Consider the following 23,718-nt stretch of genomic DNA (forward strand, 5'->3'; position numbering starts at 1 on the left):
AGGCAGGCAAGGCTCTGTAAAAGGGTTGGTATAAGGATTATTAATTAAATATATTATATGATGATTGTCTGAACACTTGAAAATGTTTTCTAGATGCTGCTCTTATGTCCTTTTCCTGTTTCTCTCTAGCTCATTTATGGCTCTGCTCCAATAATGAATGATAAAACTCCAGGCCTTTCCTTTTATCAGATGGCTCCCCCAGAAGACCTTCAGCATAAAGGGATTCTCTCACTACTCCTGCATTTTAATTGGACATGGATTGCAATCCTTATCATGGACAATGACCAGGGAGAAAAATTTGTAGAAACATTAGTTCCTCTGTTGTCCAAATATGGGGTTTGTGTTCCTATCATTCACCGATTGCCCAAAGCAACTAATTTTGATAGACTTGATGGCATGTTTGATCAGGCAGCAAAAATCTATGATGTTATCATGGGTAATAAGACAAATGTGGTGGTTTATAATGGAGAATCTTTTGCAATGGGAAATTTGTTATGGCTTCAGTATATTCCAAAAATAGTAGACGTGAAAAATAAACTAAAAAGTATTGTTTGGATTACAACAGCACAGATGGAGTTCAGTTTAATCCCCATTCAACGTACTTGGGATCTCAAAATAATTGATGGTGCCCTTTCCTTCACAATGCATTCCACTGCTCTACTAGACTTTAGATCATTTGCTAGAAAACAAAACCCCTTCCGCACAAATAAAGATACGTTTATCAGACAGTTCTGGCAAGAAGTCTTTGACTGTGTATTCTTGGATACAACTATGAGTGATGTAGAAGAGAATATTTGCAATGGTAAAGAGAATTTGGAGAGCCTTCCAGGGACTCTTTTTGAAATGGATATGACTGGCCACAGCTACAGCATCTACAATGCTGTTCATGTCATAGCTCATGCTTTGCATGCTTTGTCCTCTAGAAATACTGAGAGACCGATGTTGGGTAGAGTAGGAAGGAAAATTCATAGTCAAGACTTCTGGAAGGTAATATCCTCATTAGGAAAAATACTATGATTGATGGGAATCCTGATATTCTATTTTGACTTAAGTCCAATGTTTTACAATTAAAAAAAATAAACCTATGCTTCCTTCATCATGCTGAACTTTATAACTTCCTCTATCTTAAGAATTGATTAGCATATGATATTTTCTACTGAATTATTTTGGGACTATTCTTCTGAATTATAATTAATTCATAATTTTATGGAATTTTAAAAAGCTTATTTTCTAATTGCAATGATTTTTGAAAATATATCTGTTTTTCTATGTGTCTTTATGATTCTCTGATCTAGAAGTCAGAATCACTTTAGTCTGGTAAACATTTTTCTGTTAAGCAAAATCAGGAGGGTATTAATCATAGCCCTTAGCTCTGTCTCATTTTTGAACAAAAATTATTTGGGCTCTCCTACTAATCCTTATAATTGACATCCTTGATTCTATTTTCTCTTCAATTTTAATGTAATGAGGTAGGTGAAAGGACCTAGAATACAATTAAATCTTTTCTATTATGAAAATTATCAACACGGAGACTGGTAATTTAGTCTTTCCAAATAGCAATAGCACTTATATACCATTTCATAGTGCTTTTTACAGCCCCCTGTAAGCAGTTTGCAGAGTCTGCATATTGTCCCCAACAATCCGGGTCCTTATTTTACTAACCTCGGGAGGATGGAAGGCAGAGTCAACCTTGAGCCAGTGTGATTTGAACTGCCGAACTGCAGCTAGTAGTCAGCTGAAATAGGCTGCAGTACTAGACTCTAACCACTGTGCCACCTCAGCTCTTATTTGCATTTTTACTTTCAATTTAGTTCCACTATTTTCTGAGAAATGTTGCTTTTAACAATGGTGCTGGAGAACCAATATCCTTTGATCAGAATGGGATTGTAGCAACTGGATTTGATATTCTAAACTTGGTAGCTTTCCCAAACAATTCATTTCTTCACATAAAAGTTGGAAATGTGGATCATTCCGCATCTCCAGATAAAATATTTACCATCAATGATGAGCTGATTACATGGCACAGCTGGTTTAACCAGGTAGGATTTAATTAATGTATTTGATTCTGAATAATGCTTTTTTAATTTGATATGTAAATTCATATTATTGGACAAAAGGAAATTCTTATATAAGTTTTCATTTAAGCACCTTCTCGGTCTCACTATCATAGGTGAATATCTGTGAAATAAATATTTAACAGTTGTAGGTGTTAGTTTGTGAGACATAATATTTCATGATGTAACAATAAGACAGTGATGTTTCATTCCCAGCCCACTTATGCCCAAAGACTTTTTTGTCTTTGCCCAACTGATGATTGCACTTGTTCAATCTGCAAACAAGTATATTCATATACACATATAGAATGGGAGGAATGTGTATGAGCAGCAGCACAGGTGAGAAGGATCTGGGTATACTGGTAGATCACAGATTAAAGATGAGTCGACAGTTTGAAGCAGCTGCAAAAAAGGCAAAATGATTATTTCCATCCCTAATCTGGGATGATGCCTATGATATGCTTTAATTATTTCAAATGTGGACATTGGGGGAAAAAAGCATCCATGTGTATGTCTCCTCTTTAATTTCCAGGTTGTACCCATTTCTGTCTGTAGTGACAGCTGTTATCCTGGGTCCAGGAAAAAGGTGAAAGAAGGAGAGCCATTTTGCTGTTATGACTGCCAGATATGCCCAGAAGGGATGGTTTCGACTAAGAAAGGTAAAAGATATTTATTTCCAAATGTTTCCAAATGTAAAATAATGCACTTGGGGAAAAGGAATCCTCAATCTGAGTATTGTATTGGCAGTTCTGTGTTAGCAAATACTTCAGAAGAAAAGGATTTAGGGGTAGTGATTTCTGACAGTCTCAAAATGGGTGAACAGTGCAGTCAGGCGGTAGGGAAAGCAAGTAGGATGCTTGGCTGCATAGCTAGAGGTATAACAAGCAGGAAGAGGGAGATTATGATCCCGCTATATAGAATGCTGGTGAGACCACATTTGGAATACTGTGTTCAGTTCTGGAGACCTCACCTACAAAAAGATATTGACAAAATTGAACGGGTCCAAAGACGGGCTACAAGAATGGTGGAAGGTCTTAAGCATAAAATGTATCAGGAAAGACTTAATGAACTCAATCTGTATAGTCTGGAGGACAGAAGGAAAAGGGGGAACATGATTGAAACATTTAAATATATTAAAGGGTTAAATAAGGTCCAGGAGGGAAGTGTTTTTAATAGGAAAGTGAACACAAGAACAAGGGGACACAATCTGAAGTTAGTTGGGGGAAAGATCAAAAGCAACATAAGAAAATATTATTTTACTGAAAGAGTAGTAGATCCTTGGAACAAACTTCCAGCAGACGTGGTAGATAAATCCACAGTAACTGAATTTAAACATGCCTGGGATAAACATATATCCATCTTAAGATAAAATACAGAAAATAGTATAAGGGCAGACTAGATGGACCATGAGGTCTTTTTCTGCCGTCAGACTTCTATGTTTCTATGTTTCTATATTTATCACTTCCTGGTTTTTTTCCATAAAGAAAGAAAGGAATAAATTTTGATAAAATTGAATGTGGCATGAGCCTCTATAATATGCACAAGATATGTGGGTTCATCATTTTAGCTCTTGGGAATATTCAATTAAAATTATCATTAATTTTCAATGAGGATAATAATAATCACAACTAAATTAAATTACCAACTTTTCATTTACACATTATGGGCTGTCATCCAAGTTTTATAAACCATCACTGCAATTGTGTATTAATCTCTGAACCTATTTTAGATCATTTTTCCACATCTTCCACAATATAATTATATTCATATGCAATTAATATTGTGAAAATAACTGTCCAGTAGATCTGGAATGTAATCTGAAAACTAAATATATTTACAACCAGCAACATTAAATAATAAAATGAGAAATAAAAAAACAGTAAATACAATCAGGATCAAAGAGAAATGGGTAAGGTTATATATTAACAATTATAAAATAAATGAAATATTGTACACTCTAAACAATCTACTACAATAATACTCTGATTATTAATTTTTAAAAATTAATACATTAAAATATATTTTGTCTAGAAATTATTAGAAAATAACTAAGCAAACTATTAATACGAATAAGAATCTACAGTTCTTTAACTGTTTTTTCCTTATTATCATTGCATTGGCACAAAATTTTGCTATTGCAAGAGTAATGGCTGGACTTGAATACTAGAAATGATTCACATAGAAATTATCAAACCTTTCTAGAAATCTCTCTAATAGAGAATTAAAGTACACTGATCTTCCTATAAAACTTGCAACAAATTTCAAGCAAAATTATAGCAGGATATTATTCATCTTGATTTCATAAATTTCAGATCTCCTGATCTGTAAAGCAAACTAGGGAAAGTATAGAGGCCTTAACTTCCAGATTTATTTTCCAATTCTTTAAGATAGGGGTGTCAAACTCAATTTCATTGAGGACCATATCAGGGTTGTGTTTGACCTTGGGATGGATGGGGTGGGTGTGGCCAGGGTGGGCATGGGTAGCACAATATCTCTCCTGTTGGAGGTGTCTCTGATGGACCGAGTGCTCTGCCTGCAAAAACAGGCTCCAGAGCTCTGTTTTCAGCTGCCACAAATATTTTCTTTGGAAAACGAAGCCTGTTTTTACTGGCAGAAGTGCCACAGGCTAATCCTTCACTGTTTCAAGTGTGGCCCCACAGGCCAGATCTAAGTACCCCACAGCAGTGTTCCCTCTAATATTTTGGGTGGGTGGGCGGAAAAGTATAGTGTCTGAGCGGCAGTCCCTTCGGGACTGGGAGGCACAGAAATAATAAATAAATGAATGAATGAATAAATGAATGAATGAATGAATAAATGAATAAATGAATAAATGAATAAATGAATAAATGAATAAATGAATAAATGAATAAATGAATAAATGAATAAATGAATGAATAAACAAACAAACATAAAAAACCCACCCTGTTTTGCCTCAGAGAATTTCAAAATAAAATACTGTGCTGTGTGTCTATAACAGTGAGCTCATAATAGGGCAACTCTATCAATATCAAAATGCCACTTAAATAGTTGAGCTAGTTTCAAACTACATTTTGATTTTCTTTCTCTCTTCCTTACTCCCATTCTTTTTCTTTCTCTTTTTCTTCCTCTCTTTTTTCTATCTGTTTCTCTCTCTTCCTCTCTTCCTCTCTCTCTCCTTCCCTCTCGGCTTCTGGGCAGGTTTGGAAAACTCTGAGTTGATGATGATTTTTAAGTGAGCGATTGCTCACTGCTCAGCTTAGAGGGAACTATGCCCCACAGGCCAGATGGGGTACTTCTGTACCCCTTTAGCCTTGAGCTTGACAACCCTGCTTTAAGACTATCTCCAAGTTACAAAAGGTGGAACACTTAGAATGGAGGACTCACCTACATGCTGACTTGCTGCCCAACTGCATCTTCTTTTATTTATTTATTTATTTATTTATTTATTTATTTATTTATTTTATTTGTCATCATGTGTACCAGATAACGGGTATAGTATAAACATAAACAAAAGCAAAATATGTATAGGTAAATTTGGACAATAGGACAGTAGGACAGGGAAAGTAGGCATGGCCCTACAGATCTCTTAGGAATGAGGTTAAGTGGACTGTAGACAGCCTAAGGTTAAAATTTGTAAAAGAAACCACAGAGTCTGGTAGTACATTCAAACAATGCATTGTTTGAATTTGGAGGAAACTTTTTCTCTGCAGCCCCCATGCCTGATCCAGTCTCTTTTAAAATTCAGTCCTTTTCACAACCTCTCTCCACACCAAAATAAATCTCATTTTATGGAATTTTCAGATAGAAATTCTGCTCAGGACAAACACAGAGAATCTTGAGCTCCTTTATTTTGTTATACTCAAATCAATGCATTGTGATATGATGTTCATGTATAATTTTAACATTTAAAACTCAGAATCACAAAACAATAATTAGTTCTCCCAAGAAATGAAAACTATCAGTTTCCTATAGGAAGAGGGGAAAATAAGAGATAGCATTTTAAAACTATTGTCACCTGATGCTATTGCAGGAGACAAAATTGAAACTATAGTGATCCCTCAATTTTTCCAGGTTCAAACTTCGCGAAACGGCTATACTATACCACGGTTTTTCAAAAAATATTAATTAAAAATACTGGGTTTTTTTCTATACTATGGTTTTTCCCGCCCGATGACATCATACGTCATCACCAAACTTTCATTTGCCCTTCCTGATTGGCCAAAATCTTGGCCAATCAGCATTGTCACCGCAAAAATTTCGCCCGTCATTGCTGATGGCCCAAAATCTCAGCCAATCAGTGGTGTTATCCCGGCATGCATTAGTACAGTACTTTTACAACTACGTATTAAAACTTATTGGAAGACATACCCAAGATGCCTCCTAAACATTGCACACGGAGCAGAGGCTGCGACAGTAAAAAGAGCAGGAAGATGCTGACAATTAAGGAGAAGATTGAACTTTTGGATATGCTAAAAGGGGGTCGCTCATATGCAGACGTTGGGTGGCATTATGGAATCAATGAATCGAGTGTGCAATACATTTGGAAAGGTGAAAAGAAGATAAGGCAAACAGCTATGATAACATTCAACAAGGCAGCAAAAAGGATGGTGACGCCTAGAAATAAACGGCTTATGAAAATGGAAGCTGCTTTGTCCGTGTGGGTACAAGACTGCCGTAAGAAGAGCATTGCATTGGATACCAATACAATACAGACAAAGGCACAACAACTCTACACCCATCTGGCGAACAAAGAAGGAGGCGATGCAGATGAGGGAAAAGAAGATGTTGATGAAGGTGCTGATGACTTAGAAGACCCCCAGCCATCAACATCCACTGCTTCTCCGACCCCATCCACATTCACAGCAAGTAATGGATGGTTTGATAAAATTCAATGGCGCTATGGCCTGAGGAGTGTGTCATTGCATTGAGAAGCTGCCTCAGTGGATACAGGTGCAGCCGAGCAGTACGTCCATGGCACATTTAAAGAGATAATTGAAGAAGGGGCCTACCTTCCAGAACAGGTGTTCAACATGGACAAAACAGGCCTGTTCTGGAAGAGGATGCCATCGTACACTTTCTTAATGCAAGATGAAGCCAAAGCTCCTGGTTTTAAGTCCCAGAAGGATCGGGTTACTTTGATCATGTGTGGAAAGGCAACCAGCTTCATGATCAAGCCAGGGCTCATTTATAAGTCCCGAAATCCCAGGGCCCTAAAGAACAGAAATAAGAATGCCTTGCCAGTGTACTGGATGCATAATCCTAAGGCATGGATTACAAAAGCCCTCACACAGGACTGGTTTCATCAGTGCTTTATCCCACAGGTGAAAGATTACAGTATTTGCTGGCAAAGGACTCAATTTCAAAGTGCTTCTCCTAATGGACAATGCTGGAGGCCATGATGACCTGGCGCATGAACATGATAGGGTACAAGTCAAATTATTGCCACCAAACACCACATCGCTTATTCAGCCAATGGATCAAGGGTTATCTACGCATTTAAGGCACTGTGCACGCGCAATTCCCTTGGAAGCCTCATGGAAATAATGGACGCTGATGAAAACTTCACATTGAAGGGCTACTGGCATCAGTACACGATCTCATCGTGTCTGAAGAACATTCAGAATGCCTTAATGGATATGAAGACACAGACAATGAATGTCTGCTGGAAGAAATTGTGGCCAGAAGTGGTGCATGATTACAAGGGATTTGCTCCCAAAGAAATTCAACATGCTGCAGTCCAGAAATCTGTGAAGCTGGCACAGGTACTGGGTGGAGAAGGCTTCAGTGACATGACACCCGATGAAGTCCATGGGTTGCTTGATAGACAAAGACCTGGAGGATCTGACCAGGTCAGCGAGTGAAGAAGAGGAAGAAGAGGAAGCTGAACAAGCTGAGGAAGAAGAAGAGGTTGGCCTAATGCTTGAATGGCTTGCAGAAGTGCACAAAAGTGCTGCACATCTCCAACAGATTGTTGAACTTTGGGACCCCAACATGACTCATTCTATACACTTTAAGGCCTCCCTTGACAACATCGTTGCACCATACAGAATCATGTTAGCCCAGAAAAAGAAACTGTGCCAACAACTACCCATAACTATGTTCATCACGAAAACCAAGAGGTCTGTCACGCCATCACCTTCAGCGTCCATTGCAGAAGTGCCTGATTGAAGAAGATCCTTAGTTATTGAAGAAGATCCTTAGTTATTGAAGAAGATCCTTAGTTATTGAAGAAGATCCTTAGTTATGTTAATAATTTTTGCAAATAAAAAACCAAAAAAAAAATGTTAATAAATAATTATGTTTATAAATATCAGGATGACTAAGTGTCTTATTCAATGGCGAGTAGTACAGGTAATGGGAAGGGGGAATGGTAATTAAGGGAATGGGAAATGGTAATTTATGGGTTTAAAGTGTTGGGACTGAGCGACATAGAATAATGAATGGATGAATGAATGAATGAATGAATGAATGAATGAATGAATGAATGAATGAATATGTAAATAAATCTCCACCCCTGCCTGTGTGTGTGTGTGTGTGTGTGTGTGTGTGTGTGTGTGTGTGTGTGTGAACCCTTGAACCATTTCCAAAAACAGGTGAGGGCTGGGAGATTTTTTCTCTGTTATTATTTAAGTGCTTTTACCATACTGTATGCTTTCAATCAAGAGTCACTTCTCTCTCTCTTTCTCTCTGTTTCCTGTCATTCTCTGCCTCAATCATTTTCTCATTTCTCTTTTTTCTCCCCTTTTTTCTATCATTTCTCTCTCTCTCTCTCTCTCTCTCTCTCTCTCTCCCTTCCCCTCTCCCCCCCTCTTGCGAAAATCGAGGGATAACTGTATTTCATATGAACAAAAGAACAAGGGGACACAATCTGAGTTTAGTTGGGGAAAGGTCAAAAGCAACATGAGAAAATGTTGGCAGCTGGTGGTCAGCAGAAGTAGCTTGCAGTACTGCACTCTAACCACTGTGCCATCCAGGCTCTTAAATATCCATTTATATCTTCTGTATTTAGGTATAAACTGTAATTTCTTCTGTAATGGACTGTCTCCTCTCCTCTCTTTCCACTAAGGGTCTATTAGACATTCTGCCATAGTACCTCTCTCATTAGACTCACTCTCCATTTCCACTATGAATTTTATGATCCCCACCTCACACAGCACATGGAAGAGGTACATGTATGTCTTCAAGGGCATCAGAAAGTCTGAAAGGGAAAAGACTGTTCTATCTAAAACAGGCAAACGAGTCTAAAACAGCAACTTATAAGATGGATATGTTGGCAAATAAAGTGACCTCTTCCCCTTGATTATCAAAATCTGGCAAGGCAAAAGGCAGTTAAAGAAAATTTCAGATGGAACTTTGGAATCATTTTCTCCAGCATATGAGAGACACAGGATACTGCAGGGCTTCAAAAAAGTGGGAAAGATCTGACTTATTCCCAGATATTGAACCAGAATGATTAGATTCCCTATTTTATGAGAATACTACAAAACTAGTGTGATGATTACATTTAAAGGATATTTTGATAATCTTAATTTTACACAGATTACTGGACTTGAAGATGATATAATTATAATTATAAATTAATTTTGTTATTATACAAACTTGGATAACTATACAGAATAACTCTTGAGAAACATTTCTTCTTTTTCAGACAGAAATGAATGTTCCAGATGTGAAGACAAATTCTATCCAAACAAGAAACACAATTTTTGTATTCCCAAAAGTATTAGTTTTTTGACCTACAAAGAACCATTGGGAATTAGTTTAGCCTGTCTTGCACATTATTTTTCTTTGACTACTGTTCTTGTGCTTGGAACATTTATAAGGCACCATGACACTCCCATTGTGGTAGCCAACAACCGGGACCTGACTTATACTCTTCTTATTGCCCTCCTGCTCTGCTTCCTTTCAGCACTGCTATTTATTGGCAAACCAGGAAAATTTACCTGTCTCCTAAGACAAACAACTTTTGGAGTGGTCTTCTCGGTAGCTGTTTCTTCAGTCTTGGCAAAGACCATCACCGTGGTTCTTGCTTTCATGGCCACCAAACCAGGATCCAAGATGAGGAAATGGGTGGGGAAAAAATTAACTAATTGCATTATTGTTTCCTGTTCTCTGATCCAAGCAGGCATTTGTACTCTCTGGTTAATATTTGCTCCTCCATTTCCAGATGTTGATATGTTTTCAATTACTGAAGAAATTATCCTGAAATGTAATGAAGGCTCTGTGACCATGTTTTATTGTGTCCTTGGCTACATGGGTTTCCTAGCTCTTGTCAGCTTCACTACAGCTTTTCTTGCCAGGAAATTGCCTGACAGTTTCAATGAAGCCAAATTCATCACCTTTAGCATGTTGGTTTTTTGTAGTGTTTGGTTGTCCTTTGTCCCGGCATACCTCAGCTCCAAAGGGAAATATATGGTAGCTGTGGAAATCTTTTCCATCTTGACATCTAGTGCTGGACTTTTGAGTTGTATCTTTTTCCCCAAATGTTATATCATTGTGTTTCGACCTGACCTAAACAACAGGGAACAATTAATGAGAAAAAAGGATTGATTAATATAATCATTCTTTTATTCTCTTTCATTCTCTTTCATTCTTATACATTCTTAGATTCATAAACTGTCTTTCAGATATTGATTTATATAATTTTTCTGCATTTTCTAAATATTCTAACATTTAATTAAAGGAGAATGATGCATCCAATGTTTTTATCTGTTCTTGATGTTTTGTTTAAAGTATCTTTTCTGTAGAACAATAACTTTTTGTCCCATTATTACTTATCTACCGATAAGAAGGAATTTCAATGACTATATTGTTAGTATAGAATCATGTATCACCTTTCTGGAATTTGTCAGAAACCAATTGCTGAGAGGGATACATGTTTTAGTAAACTTTGAATGAGACTACTGGATAAATGGTCTAATATATTCAATGATCCGTTAGTAACCAGAAGATCATACCTCAGTTTGATGGGCTATTTGAATAGGAGAACTGTGAAAAAAGTATTTGTTAACAATAGATGCCATGATGTTTATTGAGAAGTGCAAAGGAGTTGCAAATGGTTTAAATTCTGGATCTAACATATAATTTTTACTAATTCAGTAATGATCAACTATGAAGTACAGCAACATGGCTATTGCATAGAGCAGTAATGGCAAACCATTTTCTCCCAGGTACGTGATAGCATGTGCATGTCCACACCCATAATGCAGTGATCTCCCCCCATGCATGTGCGCACAACCCCCCTGCACTTCCACCCCATGATATGCATGCATACAAGGCTCCCTGAAGCCTCCAGAGCCTGTGGATGGCAAAAAATGGATTCCGGCTGATTTTTTGCCTTCCAGAGGATGGAGAGAGGTCATTTTTGCCTTCCCCAGGCTTCAGGAAATCCTGCAAAACCTGTGACTGGTAAAAATTGGACCCAAGACTTGTTTCTGAACTTCTGGTTTGGCCTGTTGAGTCCATTTTTCATCCTCCACAGACTCCAGAGGCTTTCCTGAAGACTGGAGAAGGTGAAAATGGCCCCACTTTCTAGAAGGCTGAAAATCAGCTGGCCTGCATACACATGTGCGCTAGAGATGACATAGAGCAATGTCTCACCTACCCTCAGATATGGTTTTGTGTGCCATCTGTGGCACATATGCCATAGGTTCGTCATATTTGCCGATGACTCTAAAGTGTGCAATAGGGTTGATATTCCTGGAGGCATCTGTAATATGGTAAATGATTTAGCTTTACTAGATAAATGGTCAAAGCAATGGAAACTGCAGTTTAATGTCTCCAAATGTAAAATAATGCACTTGGGGAAAAGGAATCCTCAATCTGAGTATTGCATTGGCAGTTCTGTGTTAGCAAAAACTTCAGAAGAGAAGGATTTAGGGGTAGTGATTTCTGACAGTCTCAAAATGGGTGAACAGTGCGGTCAGGCAATAGGAAAAGCAAGTAGAATGCTTAGCTGCATAGCTAGAGATATAACAAGCAGGAAGAGGGAGATTGTGCTCATGCTGAATAGAGCACTGGTGAGACCACATTTGGAATACTGTGTTCAGTTCTGGAGACCTCACCTACAAAAAGATATTGACAAAATTGAACGGGTCCAAAGATGGGCTACAAGAATGGTGGAAGGTCTTAAGCATAAAACGTATCAGGAAAGACTTAATGAACTCAATCTGTATAGTCTGGAGGACAGAAGGGAAAGTGGGGACAGGATTGAGACATTTAAATATGTTCAAGGGTTAAATAAGGTCCAGGAGGGAAGTGTTTTTAATAGGAAAGTGAACACTCAGCTATCTTCTCTGTGTTTCTCTATGTTAGAAACTTGCCAATTGGATATCAATGCTAAAAGTAGCCTTGGAGAATGTCAGGAAGGTGCTGGCTAAAGCATCACAAACTTATAAGAAACCAGCAGACAAACATTGAGCGTCCCAATGACCATTCCAATTGGAGAAAAAAAATTAGCTCAATAAAAGTATTGAAGGTTAAAGCTCCCTAGTAAGAAACTGGGGTCAAAGTTTATGAGTCCATTGTAATTCGCTAGACTGCTAGGAAAGATACACCTGGTATTCCATAGTAGCCTCCTAAAATCTATAGTCAGATTGGTCCTGAGGCCACTACCCTGTGAGCCTCTGGGCCCCATGTTCATTGGGGGCCAAGCCCATTGTGAGATGCAATGAATCACCAATTTGAGGTTATACCAGAGAGAGCTTCAATATTTAATCAAGTGAAAGAGTTACCCCTTATCAGAGGCATCTTGGGTAAAGAGGAGGAACATCCACACTGATCATCTTATAGTCAAATTTCATGAGCAAAATCCAAATATGATGGGGGGCAGGGAGGGATTGATTCCCTAGATTCTGTATCTATACTCAAATTGTTTTTGCTTTATGTAGGTCATCTTCGGGAAATGAGAAGCTAAATGTCAACTTGCACAGTTGCCATTAAAAGAAGAGGGGAATAATGGAGAAAGGCTATTTTCCTAACTGAAAATGCATTCCACAAATGTCTCTTTTACTGATTGTGTCCTAGGCTGCCTTGGTCAGAAGGAGGGGTGTGTGGGTCATAACCAGCCAGCATGATTAAGTGGACAATGTGATTTATAACATGGCTAATGACAAGATAGGAAATAGGGTCAAGATAACATGCAACAGGGTCGAATTCAGTTCTGACTGCATCCAAGTCTTCCAGAGATGTCACTTTTAATAAATCCTTATATTTCTTTGTGACTCTGTGTCATGGCTCCTGAATTAATTAGAGCATCTTTTGTAAACTTCACAATCAGCCAGAACTTCTAAATCAACAAGGCTACCTGTGTCCTGCACTCTCCAGCCATCCCCCAACAACTGGAGGGTGGAAGTTGGATAGAAAATCAGGCAAAGATTCTGCTAGAGGTTACTGCGAAACAGTACAACAGAGGTGCATCCCCTCCCTAGACATCAAAGCTGACATGAACACTCCAGGGTCTGAAGCAGGAAAGGCTAAGTGCTGGTGAAGTTAACTCCTAAAGCTGCAGAAGTTAAATTCAACCTATCCAAACACCCAGGAAAATAGAAAACCGCTGATTGAGCTGGGAAAAGGGAATTGTATGTGGGACTGGGAATGAGCCAGGCTCCCAAAGTTCCTGACAGAACCTCTGGAGAGGCCCATAGAGAAAAGGGGAAATAGGGTCAAGATGACGTGCAGCTGGGTCGAATTCAGTTCTGGCTGTATCTGAGTCTTCCCGAGATGTCACTTTTAATAAATCTTTTTATTTCTTTTGACATTGTCTCATGCTTCCTAAATTAATTAGAGCTTCTTTCAGAAACTTCACATTGCTATCATCAATCTTTCCTTAAATATAAATGTGTAACTCAATCACTCAAATATTCCCATTCATGATTCTTGCCCAACACCTTAAAAGGATAGGAATAATAGAATAGTTGACTCCAAAAAAACAATTTCTTCAGATCTTCTCTAGGGAATGAAACTTTGGCTTAATAATTACCTTCTTGTTTGTACATCTGAAATACTATTATTAAATGTGCTATTTCTCAAAATGCCATTGAATTTCAGTGCTAATTAGAAAGACTAAGAAAAAATATTGACATAGCATGTTCCTACCCACATTTTTCTTAAAATGTCAAGATTATTTCTAGCTGAAGAGAAACATGGCATGCTTATGAATGGAAAAAGATTCCTCACGTCTGATCTTGGTTAAATCAAGATTCAGACATAAAGAATCTGAATGTGTTAATTCAAAAACTGCTAATGGTTTTAGGAATGATTTAGGAATGACAGAAGTTATTTGAAATTTAATTTAATACTAAATTTGCCCTTGTAATGGAGAGGGCAATTTTACTGGTCTTAATGTTAATGCTGAGTCCCCATGTTGTATGCATGACTTACAGGTGCAGCATCCTTCATCCATATCCTCCATATCACAAGTACCATCATCCAGGAGACCTTATGGTTGGTGGAATTTCATCTCAACTTCATCCAGTCTCTGAAAAAATCATTTTTGAAGGTCAACCCCCACCAGTATTGCATGGACAGTTTGTGTAAGGAATGTAATTATTTCTTTATATTTTTCCTACAATTATGACTGCCAAAATAAATTATAGAATTTCCATCAGAAAATAATAGTTGAGGTAAAATTAAAGAGATGCAAAAGATAGCATTTTCATTTATCAAGCAAGCAATTTATACTGTGGAAAAGAATGAAGTTTTTAAAGCAAACGTCTTACACTGAGTATATCCAAAGAGCTGGCATTGCACACCTACCAGTATGATTTTCAGTCGTTGCCACATTGCCCGGGTGATATTGTGGGGAGATAGTTTCGGGAAGGTTGATTACACTCTTCTTCATTTTACTACATAGTCCTCCTAAATAAAATATATTAAGTTGTCTTGTATTTAATAAAGCAATGGCTCCTTCAAACACACTGCAAGATCTTCTACTACAACTAACAATACAGAGTGTCTACATGCTCTTTATCTCTTTAGCTAAAGAACCCTGTAAGGCTCTTTTCTAAAAGTGCTTTACAAGCCAAGCTCTTTAGCAGAAGACTGTCTACCTTTTTGAAAGCCACATTATATACAGTGGAACATCTGGTCATTCATAATTCATTCCATAACTTTGGTCACAAATCAATTTGGCCATGACCAGAACCTGATTTTGGAAATGGCATAAAAGGGGTAATAAGCTGCAGGAGTTGGAACTGAATTGATCATGATCAGAAGTGAGCAGGGGTTCTACTGTATGCAGATTCCAGACATTCCTTGTTTTTATATCTGAAATTATTTGCACAACTTTATTGCATAAATATCTGTATTCTGACGAAATTGAATTCTTTATGCCTATACAATTGCACTTGTCTTCATCCTCATAGCTCAGTTTTATCATGTCAGAAGGATAGGATTACTTGTTATAGAAAGGAGCGGCATATTACACTATGTTAGAATATATAAACCTTTAGAATGTCCTTCTAATGTGTAATGCAATTCAATTGTAGTGGAATTCCTAAGAATTACCAGCACATCTTGACTTTGGCTTTTGCAGTAAAGGAGATCAATGAAAACCTACAAATCTTACCCAATCTCACCCTGGGTTTCCATATTTACGACAGCTATGACATTGCTCAAAGGACTTATCAGGCCACCATGCTGCTTTTATCAGCAACTGAGAGACTGGTCCCCAACTATTTATGTAACATCCATAATAAAATCATAGCTGTTATTGGAGGACTGGATGCTGAAATCTCCCTTCATGTGGCAACTCTCTTGGATATCTATAAGATTCCACAGGTAGGTTGGACATTCTTGTACGTAAAGATCATTTTACTTTTGGTGTTCCACTTTTCTAATTGTCCTTTGTTTTTTTAGTGTTATGTATAGTCTATTCAAGTAAATAATTTAGATGTTCATTGACTGTTAATGACTAATAATTTTTAAACTCCCACAGATAGATTGGGCAACCTTGCATACAAATGTAGTGCTACTTATACTGTCATACTTTTGCAATGCAGTTTTGTTTTTCAGATTTAAATATATTCAAATAGTAAATAGTTCTGACAAAATAATACTTGTACTTGACAAAACAATAAAATAAAAATAAAATAAAATATAAAATGTGTATCACTTCCCAGTTGAAATCATCTCCGTTCCAAAATTAAAGAAATTTCACGATGCCTTGGCATAACTGCCATTTGAATTTCATTGGGTATGTTTTTATAAATCTTATACATCTTTGTCCTACACAATAAAATCAAATTATTCCAGTCATAAGCTAGCCTTTAAATTAGATATTCCAAATGAATGCTTTATCTTTTGTAACTAAAAGTCTTTGGTTATGTTTACAAAGTGCTGAATATATTTTGCTGCCTTGTGCTTTATGGAAATGTCAATTGCAGTAAATTCTTTGTTTTTCTGAAATGTTTTTGAGATATGGCATAGTTGTTTATCCATGGGCTGTGTAGACTGCACTGTGATTGGTTATGCACCTAGACATTTACTGATTCTTTTGTGCATGTAGTCAAAACTATTGGGTTTTGCATGTGGGCAAGCAAGGATTATATATCCTATTTTGATATTTGAAAATATGAAGTGCAATTACCAAGAATCTACTCCTCAGTTTATATAAATTAATATCAGTAATTCCTCCAGATCTGGAGCATCACTGAATGCCATTCAACAGACTTACAACATTTTCCATGCTATTAGACTTTCCAGAACCACTATCTCAAGGGAATTCTCATATCAAGAAGACAATGAATTCCTTTCTAGAATTTCCATCTCGGTCTGGATTCTCATAAATTATTATTATATTTTTATAATTATTAATTCAATATACATTTTTTTATAACTTGAAAATCTAACCTAGATACTGCTCTTCTTTTCCTGTTTCTCTCTAGCTCATTTATGGCTCTGCTCCAATAATGAATGATAAAACTCCAGGCCTTTTCTTTTATCAGATGGTTCCCCCAGAAGAACTTCAGCATAATGGGATTCTTTCACTACTCCTGCATTTTAATTGGACATGGATTGGGATCCTTATCATGGACAATGACCAGGGAGAAAAATTTGTAGAAACAATTGTTCCTCTGTTGTCCAAAAATGAGATTTGTGTTTCTTTCATTCAACAAGCCCCCAAAGTTACTGATTTCACTAAATTTGATAACTTGCTACAGCAGGGGGCAAAAATCTATGATCATGTAATGGGTGGTAATACCAATGTATTGGTTTTCAATGGAGAATCCTTTGCTATGAATTATTTGTTATGGATACAGTATGTTCCTAATATAGAAGTGGTTAGAAGCAAACCAAAAGGTATTGTATGGATAATGACAGCACAGATAGAGTTCAGTTTAATCTCTTTTCAACGTGCTTGGGATATAAAAATAATTGAAGGTGCCCTTTTCTTCACAATGCATTCCACTGCTCTACCAAAGTTCAGATCATTTGCTGGGAAACAAAATCCCTTCACCACGAAGGAAGATGGATTTATCAGACAGTTCTGGCAAGAAGCCTTTGATTGTGTATTCCCAAATGTTATGAGTGATGTGCCTGAGAATATTTGCAGTGGTACAGAGGATTTGGAAAGCCTTTCTAGGACCCTTTTTCAAATGGATATGACTGGACACAGTTACAGTGTCTATAATGCTGTTCATGCCATAGCTCATGCTTTACATGATCTTTCATCCTCTAGAAATACTGAGAGATCAATGGTGGATAGACTAGAAAGAAACATTCATTATCAAGACTTCTGGCAGGTAATATCCTCAGCAGAAAAAGTACTATTAGTAAATATGATAGCTGCCTTTAATCTGTGTTTAGACTATTTCCCATGTCCTGGTATTGGGAAAAGACATGCTTCTTCAATAAGAATGGTGTAGTTCTTTAATTATTGATTTTCTCTGACTTAATTATTCATTACTGCATGCCTATTATATGTTGATAGTGGGTCCTCCTATTTAAAACAACTTGTAACTTTAGAAAGCTTATTTTGCATCCCTCATGAATTTCACAGGGAAATATTTCTGTTTTTCTACATTTTTATAATCATAAAAGTCAGAAACAGTCTAGTTTGTTTTTTATATTCTTCCCATTAAGCAAGAGATTGTAGAAATGGTTCAAAACAATTCTATTAACTCTATCTTATTCTCACCAAAAATTGATGATCCTATTTAGAATTTCCACCCATAACCAGACAAATGGTACTGTGGTGGTGCTGAGCAGCTATTTAGGGCTCTAAGAATCTTGATGGAGAGTACAGTACTAAGATCCTTAAGGATTAATCATTTAAGACTGGCTTCCAGTTTCTTTCCAGTTGCAATTCAAAGTGTTGTTCATCAGTTTTAAAACTCTATATGGTACAGGCCAGGGTCAAATTATCTGCAGGATCACCTTTCCCTGAGGACATCTATTCATCGTACCAGGTCACATAGGGTGGGAATACTACTAGTTCCTCCTCTAAATATTGCTATCTTATGGAAACTAGGAATATTGCCTTTTTTAATGTTTATGTTTATGTTTATTAGATTTGTATGCCGCCCCTCTCCGTAGACTCGGGGCGGCTCACAACACAATTAAAAAAACAGTTTATAACAAATCTAATAAATTTACAATTTAAAATATTTTAAAAAACCCATTATTAAGCAGACATACACACAAGCATACCATATATAAATTGTATAGGCCCAGGGGAGATATTTCAATTCCCCCATGCCTGATGACAAAGGTGGGTTTTAAGGAGTTTACGAAAGGCAAGGAGGGTAGGGGCAGTTCTAATCTCTGGGGGGAGCTCGTTCCAGAGAGTCGGGGCTGCCACAGAGAAGGCTCTTCCCCTGGGGCCCGCCAACCGACATTGTTTAGTTGACGGGACCCGGAGAAGGCCCACTCTGTGGGACCTAATCGGTCACTGGGATTCGTGCGGCAGGAGGCGGTCCCGGATATATTCTGGTGCAATGCCATGAAGGGCTTTAAAGGTAATAACCAACACTTTGAATTGTGACCGGAAATTGATCAGCAACCAATGCAGACTGCGTAGTGTTGGAGTAACATGGGCATACCTAGGGAAGCCCATGACTGCTCTCGCAGCTGCATTCTGCACAATCTGAAGTTTCTGAACACTTTTCAAAGGTAGCCCCATGTAGAGAACATTACAGTAGTCGAAACTCGAGGTGATGAGGGCATGAGTGACTGTGAGCAGTGAGTCCCGGTCCAGATAGGGCCGCACCTGGTGCACCAGGCGAACTTGGGCAAACGCCCCCCTCGCCACAGCTGAGAGATGGTTCTCTAGTGTGAGCTGTGGATCGAGGAGGACGCCCAAGTTGCGGACCCTCTCCGAGGGCGTCAATAATTCCCCCCCCCAGGGTGATGGACGGACAGGTCGGATTGTCCTTGGGAGGCAAAACCCACAGCCACTCCGTCTTATCAGGGTTGAGTTTGAGTCTGTTGGCACCCATCCAGGCCCCAGCAGCCTCCAGACACCGGCACATCACTGTCCTTTGGAACATTTTATGCCCTGAAGTTTGAAAGGTCTGTGTCCTAATAGCCCTGTCTTAAATAAACAAATTATTTTAATTCATATTCTTGACTGCTTCTGCTCTTTAATTGCAATACAGTGAGAAAGCAAACTGTCACTAAATATCTGCATTTCAGTTCTCTATCAGCATGGAGTCTGTAATACCAAATTCTTGCATTTTTTTTATTTTCAAATTAGTTCCAATATTTTTTGAGAAGTGTTGCTTTTAACAATAGTGCTGGGGAACAGATCACCTTTGATCAGAATGGGATAGTAGCAGCTGGATTTGATATTATGAACTTGATGACTTTTATGAACAATTCATTTCTTCATGTGAAAGTTGGAAATGTGGACCATTCAGCTCCTCCAAATAAAATATTAACCATCAATGATGAGTTGATTACATGGCCTAGCTGGTTTAACCAGGTAGGATTTAATTATTGTCCTTGATTCTGAATAAACAGGCATTCTCTAATTTGAGATGTAATTTTATCATATTGGACAAAAGGAAATTCTTACATAAAGTTAGTTCTACATAAGAAACTTTTGACCTACAGTATATTGCATTATGTATAAAATTGACCGTTAATTTTTTTTTAGGTGAAAGTTAGTGAGGCATCGTGTTTCATGATATAATAATATAGTAATGTAATGTAAGTATAACAATATTGTTATATAATAATATTATTATAAGAACTTATGAATGCATCTGTTTAATCTAAATACAAGTATATTTAACTGAGCTTCATACTGCTGTTTAGGCAATATAAAAATATTTTCCAAACTATTATTTCTACCCCTAAACTGTAAAGATGCCCATGCCATATTTATATCATCTCAAATATATACACTAGACCAAAAGCTTCCAGATATATAAGTTTCATCTTTAATTACCAGGTGATACCCATTTCTGTCTGCAATGAGAGCTGTTATCCTGGGTTCAGCAAAAAGATGAAGGAGGGAGAGCCATTTTGCTGTTATGATTGCATTCCATGCGCAGAAGGGAGGGTGTCAACTGAAAATGGTAAGAGATATTCATTTACTCCTCATTGTTTTCTAAATCCATACAATTAATTACATGTTACATGAAGACTCTGCTCCAAGTCTTCGGAGAGGGGCGGCATACAAATCTATTAAATAATGTTTTTTAAATCAACATGGGGTTCACTCTAAAATGTGGGGAAGTTGTCTAAACTTAGAAATTAATTATTTAGTCTTTGTGGCAGAGTCAAATATTAATTATTGATTATGATGATGATATGATGATGATGGTGATGATGATGATGATGATGATGATATTGGCTAAATTGGACAACCATTTGTCTGAAATGGTATAGAGACAGGATGGCAAATCTATGGCACTTGTGCCAGAGATATCATGCAGAGCCCTATCTATGGGCACATGCCCCATAGCCAGCTCCTCTTCTAGTTTTTGGTGTGCTGGGATTTGTTTGTTGATTAGGACTACTTTCCAGCAAACAAAATCAACAAATGAATCCCAGCCATTAAAACTGACACCAGACCTAGAACAACACAGGAAGCCACCACCAATAACCCTCGCCCTCACCAGATCCAAACCCATACCCACTCCACAGACAAAATACAACCACCACCCAGAAGCCAAACACGGTGGCATCTCCAACTACTACACCTCAGTCCAATACACACAGAAAGCAAACTGACGCATTCCATAAACACATAGCCAGGCTACAAACCAAAACCTGGGATATTACACCACAGACATACATTACAAAACAGCTGAATACTCCGCAGGCATCAACTGCAACAACTACTCAGGATGTCACCTCTAATCTGCAAACATCAACTAATCTGCATGCATCAAATGTAACAATTACTCAAGGTGATAACCCACCAACAAATCAGGATGTTTCAACACAGCCAACCAACCCACTTGCAGCAGCGAGTCAGTATTCTACACCCACCCATCAGTATTTATAGAGGGACGGCAGCTCAGACCTTGCTTTGTTCGCCCAAGCACAAAGCACCAGCCTGAAGAGTGGGACCTCATCAAAACATCACCAGGATTCTACATGGGAAAAGACTCAAATATGCCAAAACCTACATACCGATACTTGTGAAAATCAAAATATGTTGTGCGCACATACACACACGCACGTGCATACACACACATATATATGGTTGATTTCTGTCAAAATCACCCTAGTATTCCCAAATATGGGAGGAAGCAACTTCATTTTTATTTTGCCTCATGCAGAGGCCATTCCAAGGCAAATAGTTTTTATAGCCGACTTATCCATTGGTGGTTTGATTAACTGAAGATTCCACAAATATTTATTAAGAAGAGAAAGAAACCTTCTCTTCTTAGCTTACCAACACTGGGCATGTGTAGCTTTCCCTCTAAAATTATGTAAAATATTGATCAAATTTGAGGCATTTTTCCTTATAGCTATTCATCAGAAAAACTGTTTTAAATTAAATGTACAGATAATATTTAATACAAGTTACTTTATTTTATCCAGATAATACATTGATGATGCATATACTATATGTCCTAGTCAATCAGATAAAATTCATATTACCATAGAGAAATTAAAGGAAAATATTTTTCATGATTTACCAGGACCATAGTTCTTTAATTTCATTTATAAAGATGACAGATACATGAAAGATAACAGAAAGACAGATAGACAGATGATTTAAAAAAATTTAATGAAATAAATATAAAATACTATTAAATAAAATAAATAAAACTTGTGTGCAAATTATATTTAACAGGAATATTAACACTCATATTATTTTATAAAAATTATTATTATTATTATTTGGATTTCTAGGCTGCCCTACTCCAGGGGACTTAGGGCAGCTTACAGCATAAGAAAAATACAAAATCAGCAATATAAAATCCTTCTCTAAAAGCTAAATTTGAAATATCATAAAGATTATTCATTGATAAAAATATATATTAAATGAGAAAAACATATACTGAAACAATAATGCAAATGCAGAAATGTGGAACATATATGAGGATAACATATCAAGTCTTTTTTTTTTCAGATAGAAATGAATGCTCTAGATGCAAAGACAAATTCTATCCAAACAAGAAACATGATTTTTGTATTCCCAAAACTATTACTTTCTTGACTTATGAAGAACCATTAGGGATCAGTTTAGCCTGTCTTTCATTTGCTTTTTCTTTGTCCACTGTTCTTGTGCTTGGAGTATTTATGAGGCACCACAACACTCCCATTGTCATAGCCAACAACCGGGACATCTCCTATACACTACTCATTGCTCTACTGCTCTGTTTCCTTTCGGCACTACTCTTCATTGGTCAACCAGGAAGATTTAACTGTCTATTCCGACAAACTATTTTTGGTATAGTCTTTTCAGTGGCTGTTTCTTCTGTCTTGGCAAAAACCATCACAGTGGTTCTAGCTTTTATGGCCACCAAACCAGGATCTAGGATGAGGAAGTGGGTAGGGAAAAAAATATCTAATTCTATCATTGTTTCCTGCTCCCTGATCCAAGCAAGCCTCTGTATTTTATGGCTAGTAAGGGCTCCTCCATTCCCAGATGTGGATATGATCACAGTTATTGAACAAATTATCCTGCAATGTAATGAAGGCTCCGTGACCATGTTTTATTGTGTCCTTGGCTATATGGGTTTCCTGGCTCTTATCAACTTCATCACAGCTTTTCTTGCCAGGAAGTTACCAGACAGTTTCAATGAAGCCAAGTTCATCACCTTCAGCATGTTGGTATTTTGCAGTGTTTGGCTGACCTTTGTCCCAGCATACCTGAGTTCCAAAGGGAAATATGTGGTAGCTGTGGAGATCTTTTCTATCTTTGCTTCAGGTGCTGGGCTTTTGGGCTGCATCTTTTTCCCCAAATGCTACATCATTTTGTTTTGGCCAAACCTGAACATCAAGGAACAATTAATGAGAAAAAAAGAGTGATAAATAATCACTTTCTGTCATCCTCAGTCAAAAGTTTTTAATCTAGATTTTTACATTTCTAAACAATATAGAATAGCCATATTCATATTCAATATATGAGATCCTGATTTATATAATGTTTCTCCATTTTCCAAATATTCTAAGATTTAACTAAGGGAAAGTATGCATCCTTCTTTGTATCAGTTGTTTAAAAATTAACCTATCTTTTAAGCATCTTTTCTGAAGCATATTTAGCTAGATGATCTAGCTA

At 37.3% G+C, this 23,718-nt stretch overlaps 2 protein-coding genes across 2 annotated transcripts; both read left to right on the forward strand.

Annotated features, from left to right (window-relative positions):
* Window positions 1-480: 480 nt before the first annotated feature.
* On the forward strand, window positions 481-10,733 carry LOC139153676 (vomeronasal type-2 receptor 26-like). Its single transcript, XM_070727934.1, has 4 exons — window positions 481-987; window positions 1,812-2,039; window positions 2,587-2,713; window positions 9,682-10,733. The coding sequence occupies exons 1-4, from the start codon at window positions 481-483 to the stop codon at window positions 10,581-10,583; spliced, it is 1,764 nt and encodes a 587-aa protein (XP_070584035.1). The 3' UTR covers window positions 10,584-10,733.
* Window positions 10,734-17,269: 6,536 nt separating this feature from the next.
* LOC139154114 (vomeronasal type-2 receptor 26-like) lies at window positions 17,270-23,468 on the forward strand. The gene is made up of 4 exons (XM_070728544.1): window positions 17,270-17,776; window positions 19,729-19,956; window positions 20,428-20,554; window positions 22,567-23,468. The coding sequence occupies exons 1-4, from the start codon at window positions 17,270-17,272 to the stop codon at window positions 23,466-23,468; spliced, it is 1,764 nt and encodes a 587-aa protein (XP_070584645.1).
* Window positions 23,469-23,718: the final 250 nt, after the last annotated feature.

This window comes from Erythrolamprus reginae, chromosome Z (assembly GCF_031021105.1).
Source record: "Erythrolamprus reginae isolate rEryReg1 chromosome Z, rEryReg1.hap1, whole genome shotgun sequence".
Classification (NCBI taxonomy): Eukaryota; Metazoa; Chordata; class Lepidosauria; order Squamata; family Dipsadidae; genus Erythrolamprus; species Erythrolamprus reginae.